We start from the raw sequence: 6,192 nt of genomic DNA on the forward strand, positions 1-6,192 counted from the left end.
GCAGAGGAAACAATCCAACATGGACAAAAACACTGGCACGATCCGACATTTTGTGGTTATTTCCTTCACTAAGCAAAACCTCCTTCACATATCCATGTGAAATTTGTTTCCCCTTTTCACCCAGGTACCACGCAAGCAAAACCATCACATGTGGGCGGAACAAAATATAGCGCAGATCATTGATTCGCCAAACAGTTACCACGGAATCGTTCTGACTAGTCAATGTTTTGTTCGATCTTTTTGAACACGTCACTAAAGTGAACGAATCGGTATCGGTCACTACCCTGTAAAGAGTCATTTGTTTTGCTCGGTAGGTGTGAGGTGAATCAATGAATCTTTTGGTCAGTACTGAGATTCACTCATCTCCTAATCAGTGAGTCAGTGAGGTCAATAATTCCTGTTCAAAAGCTCATTGAGTTCCCAGATACATTCTGAAACCCAGACACACAAGAATAGAGTAAAATAACATAATGGTGAAATGATCATGCTGCACCATGGAACTGAACGAGTCTGAAAGAATCAATTATCCGAATTGACTCAACTGATTCAAATTTTTCAACTGGCTAAATCAGACGGCGGCTTAGTGACTGTCACAGAGATTATCTCTCTTTTCTGATCTGTTTTCTTTAGGCTTAAGAGGAAATGTCACACTTTGATAATCTAACACAGTGTTTTAGGTTTGTTTAATTTATTTACACACAGTAATGTTTTCTCACCACTGATATTCAGCGCCATTTTGTATTTCTCAGCCCTGATCCACATACAATGTGCCAACTGCAAGAAAGCTCAATGGCTTCCTGTTCATGTTACCTACATAGGGTGTGAGATAATGATGTTATAATCCTTACCTTATATTGTCCTAGATGGCTGATAGAACACCATTTGAGATTGGTAAAATGTGTGTCTCCGTTTGTTTCTGTTATAATTTAGGATCGTCTCATAAAGTTCGTCTTCACTGAGGTTCAAATATTTCCAGGTTTTTGGGTTATCTCTGTTCCTGACACACCAAGCTGAGGGAAGAGCTCTGATTACCTGCTTTAGGTGAGTTCAGGATATTGTGCTGTTCATAAATCTGTGTGTGTGTGTGTGTGTGTGTGTGTGTGTGTGTGTGTGTGTGTGTGTGTGTGTGTGTGAGTACAGTATATTTAGCCCTGGCATGTGGTTTTCCTGTTCCTTGGTTCCCTGTTTGTTGTTTTCCAAGTTCGTTTAGTTTGTTTTGGATCCTGTCGTGAACGCCCATCCTGTAATTTCATTTACAGCTTCATTTATCGGTTTAGTTTGCGATATTCATTTTTCATCGTTATAAACTGAGCTATTTTAATCTGGTGGTGTTCAGTACTCAGAAATGCAGCCCAGAGCTGAATAAAGGCCTCAAAGCTGCCACTAAACGACTCATTTATATTTTCGGCTTTAGTAAACAGTGAACCTTTGACTCACGATGAGGTTTCTTGTTTTAATTCTGAATAAAAGTATATATTATAAACTCGTCATACACAAAATAGCTTTACAAAGCGATGCGTTCATAGTGGGTGCATATATACATACATATACATACATATACATATATATATACATATACATACATATATATATATATATATATATATATATATATATATATATATATACGTGTGTGTGTGTGTGTCTTTAAGCGCATATAAATGAACCCTAACATTAAACACGCTAGTTGTTTGTTTTACTTCCTGTAGTCGGGTTGATTCGATCATTCCTTAATCACGGACCAATACCAGCTCGCTCAGATGTTCTCGGACCGAGTATTCTCACCCGCCGAAAGAACCGCACTGAGCGGGAGAACACACCGGGGTTGCATCGGGTTCAGACTTGACCCGAACAATAGTATGCTTTAAAATGAAGACGTGAATAAGTCCAGATTTTAAGCACTCAATAACATCATCATCACAAATCAGTCGCTCCTCATTTTTGTTTATACGTTTTGGTTAAGTCCTGAAGACACCGTCTGTTCAGTGTCACGGATAAACACCTCGGTTTCCATTTCGTCTCGCGCTCATGTTTAGTTTCTTTTAAAACCTGACATCATTCGTGTTAATAATAAATGTGAATTAACTGGAAATGTGAGAGACTAAATTACTCATGCTGTTTATATCCAGCTGTGTAAATCAGACAGAAAGCGAGTAAACGCTTCAGTGTGCTGCTCAGACTGGTGATTTTCCCCTGAAACATGACCGATTGGGGGGAACGTGGTAGCTAACGTAATACAGTAACGTATAGCGAGATAGTTCGCTAGTTAAGTGCATTAACACGGACTCGGAGTAATGAACGAGTTTATAATCATTGTCCTGTTCTAACAAAGTTTCTAATGAAGCACATCCGTGTTTGCAACCTCGACAAAACATTTCAGCTATGAGTGCTGGTGTTCTGTCCTTGCAACTTGACTAGCGTCTCTGTTTTTTTCTCTCGATGTGTTTAACAACAAGGCGACTGCGTGTAGCAACCAGGAGGGAAATAACAGCTTTACATTTCCGCATATCTGTGCGTTCCTGATTCTGAAAAGATTGTCTATATGTAATTAATCCACCACATAACAATGGTTCTAAGGTCAGTCAGATCGCACGTTAGCATGTGCACGCAGTCCAGCTGACGGTGGGTTTCAGAACGAGCAGCTCACGCTGTGTATCACTGTCAAAGTTTAAACTTACACACCGTATGAAAATGTTTTTTTGTGAAAGTCAACAGGACGTAGGTTCCATTGACTTTTTTCTGGTTGTTGAAGCTACTCGTCCAACGGGAAACTCTACGAATATGAACAGCCGGGACACAAAATCCACTTGGCTAGTCCTTTGTCTATGACTGTATGAAAATTTCCAAAATATCAGCACACTATATGCTTATGACATTACACTGTATGAAACTGTGAAGTAAGGAAAGTTTGCTTTTCAATCCATACATGAAGCGATAATACACACTCAATACCAAACGTTATAACAATTAATCGCAAACGTGTGAAATCCCGTTGGCTTTGTGTTGCGTAACGTTAACGTGACATCACACGACACGAAACCAATGGAAGATTACGGCAAATTTATACGCTTAAGTGTTTACAAGCTGATGACAATGTTAATTGATGAAAAATACCCCTTTATTTTGCAGTAAAAGTAATTATTTACCTGCAGTAAGTATCAAGATTTCTGCTAATCAAATCCCATAAATCTGGTGGTCACATTTATCACGTGAGCGTGAGGCGAGCAGACCCACAAGACGATGGTGGAGGATTTGGTTTCAAAGCAAAATGTCGAAGAGCCTATTTGGCAATATTTTGGATTTGTTGTTGTGTATTTCATTAAGAATGAAGCGAAAGCGAAAGTGAAATGCACACGGCCGCAAGGGCGGTCATAAGGGATTTAAAGGGGGGGGGGGGGCTTTTTTATGTTTATTTTACTGCTGTTTTCAGACTGTTAGCTAAGTTATATATCGTTATGCACATCGCATAACGTCAAAATGTCCTCAAGTATCGTGATATGATATTTTTGTCATATCACCCAGCCGTAATAACTAATAAGCTAGAAATATTTGACCAGCTTGTGTTTGTTTGATAGTGATAGTGATCGCTGTTTAAAATTCGGTTATAAAGAAACGGTCACTAAGAGATATCTGAGGAATAAATCGGTAAAGACGCTGAACGTTAAACAGGCGTTAAAAAAAAGCAATCGTGGCGTTTTTAAGCAGAACTCTGCAAACCAATAAACTGTTCTAGATACCATTCAAAAATGCCTTTAATTAGAAATGTGTATATAAATGTATAATGGAGAATGATTATGACTTGTGCACTCTGCTTTTTTATTTATGTTGTAGTTGCTGTATATTGAATTGTAATTGTAATATATTAACTAAAGTGTGATTTATTTGACATTAAACAGACACTAAACCATCTGTTGCTCATTACTCACCAGGATTTAATCTTCACACACAGACACACACACAACTATTTATCATGTAAATACTAATCATAATAATAAAGCACAGTAAAATATACAACTTATTCAACACACACATCGCATCGTATCATAACAATACCACATGTCATGACTATTATATCATTTTTTGGGTTATTATGAATGGCTCTTCCTGTTTTGTTAAGAACCTCCAGGCTCATTTTAACCGTACAGATTATATTATATAAATAACACTATTGTTATTACAGAAAGAAGCACTAAAAGCTCAACTCTACAAGAATGTAGTGTCACATTCCCTTCTTAAAGCCTTAACCAGACTACAGCTATTTCCTTTTATAAGACAAACATAGCCAGTTGTGCAAAGGATCTTAACGTCACTGCGACTGAAAATAAAACCACAGCTCTTCAACTATTTATCTGTGACGTCTGAATGGCTGGTGTCGCACCGACTGCGCCCTGAGCCAACTCCCCGTTTCCTCGGTCGCATTTTAATGACAGCCACATTTTAGACGCAAAGACAAACACGGCTGACGCTACGCGCTTACACAACACTGGTTTTCTGAGAAAACAAATCAGCAGCACGTGAACGTCCTGCAGCACGCACATGCAAAGAGAACAACCTGTTCTTTCATGTGCTGTGGGACCAAAGACACATTCTGTATATTAAAACAATAATAAATTAAGTTCTTCTTCTTCTTCTTCTTCTGCTTTCCATTCGTGCTATCAGAGCCAGTCTCAAGCAGAAAACTAATGAGATTTTCTCACAAACATATCGTACCAGGAGTGGGTACGGATTAAATAATTTGAGTCTAACATCAACATGTTGGTCACAAACTCACAATAAATAAATAGATAAACAAATAAATACATAAAAGGTAGGTTATGTCTGGCTTTAAAGTGAAATTTTTTCCCTGTTCCTGATTATGTAAAGCAGCGGTGGACAGTAATTACTGCCAGATAGACAAATCAAAGACATCCTCTAAACATCTCATAAACATCCTTCAGACATTACACACAAGCCGAGCCTGTTTTCCAGAGCGAAACCCTCCGTCACACTGGGCTCTTTCATGGGGTGGGGCATGCTTTCGAGTCTGGCCGGGCAGAAAAGTTGAGCCAACTTTAAAATAATAGAATAAAATGTGTATATATAGAGAGACAGATTTATATTCTCTGAGATCTCTCATCAGCTGTACAGGACGCCCTGTACAAATATTTTCATATCTTTTATAAAAGCAAGTCTTATTGTAATAATAAATAAATAACATCTCAGTTTGCTACTTAACTTCCAATGGAGCTGATGTGCGCGCGCACACACACATTATCTATCTATCTATCCATCTATATATATATATATATATATATATATATATATATATATATATATATATATACATATATATATATATATATATATATATATACATACATACATATATATGTGTATATGCATATATATACACACAGACACACTCACACACACACAGATATACAGCTTACACACACGCTATATATATATACACACACACACACACACACACACACACTGCTTTCCTCCCGAAGTTTGCTCCTTCCACAGAGTCTCTCTCTCTCTCTGTCTCTCTCTCTCTCACTCACACACACACGCGCGCGCGCTCAGTTTCAGATAATGAGGACCTGATGAATTAACGGCAGTCTGAGGACCTGAGCACTTTCCCGGACACAGAAGCCCACAGCCGAAACTCCAGAGGCCATTTCTGCAGCGGGGGGAAAAAAAGCTCAACCAACTCCTCAAGGACACTGCAGCTCACTGTCATCCAGTACAAAAACACAAAAAACCGTTCAAACCGATAAAACCCGCGGTCCACGTTACCTTTTTGGTGTTCCTGCTGTTATAGGAGCCGCTGTACGGGTTGATAGCTGTCCTTGGCGGTACGGAGAGCAGCATTTTCCCCGCGCTGAGTGCGTCCCAAAGCGGACACTGGAGCCAAGCCTGCTCGGTGACGTCACGCGCAAGGGGCGTGGCTATGGTGGTTGCCGCCTGCCTTCCCTTACTATGCGGTGCGACTGGGTCCTAATGCCCAGTATTTTAATAGTAACAAAACCTTAATTACGAAGCAATAAGTGAACAATTCATTTGTATCTAATAAATAACGACTATTTATACATCTTTATTCAGGTAGAGGTATAAACAAACAAGTGTTTCTAATTTATCCCCCCCCACACCAAATTTATTTATTTATTTATTTATTTGCACTAAAAATAATGTTAAGTTACTAGACAA

The 6,192-nt window shown here is 38.8% G+C and overlaps 1 protein-coding gene across 5 annotated transcripts in view; it reads right to left on the reverse strand.

The window, feature by feature from the left end:
• The window catches only part of rbms2a (RNA binding motif, single stranded interacting protein 2a), a 31,626-nt gene extending 25,688 nt beyond the window's left edge, over nt 1–5,938 (reverse strand). For 2 of the 5 annotated variants that reach the window (XM_017450709.3, XM_017450706.3), the window contains exon 1: nt 5,782–5,938. In XM_017450709.3, the coding sequence (XP_017306198.1) occupies nt 5,782–5,856 (75 nt within the window). In that variant the 5' untranslated portion in view covers nt 5,857–5,938. Of the gene's footprint in view, nt 1–5,585; nt 5,679–5,781 lie in introns of those variants that run through there. The other 3 variants (XM_053674016.1, XM_053674015.1, XM_017450708.3) reach the window with 2 other exon arrangements.
• Between the last annotated feature and the right edge of the window lie 254 nt (nt 5,939–6,192).

Source organism: Ictalurus punctatus, chromosome 21 (genome assembly GCF_001660625.3).
Source record: "Ictalurus punctatus breed USDA103 chromosome 21, Coco_2.0, whole genome shotgun sequence".
Classification (NCBI taxonomy): Eukaryota; Metazoa; Chordata; class Actinopteri; order Siluriformes; family Ictaluridae; genus Ictalurus; species Ictalurus punctatus.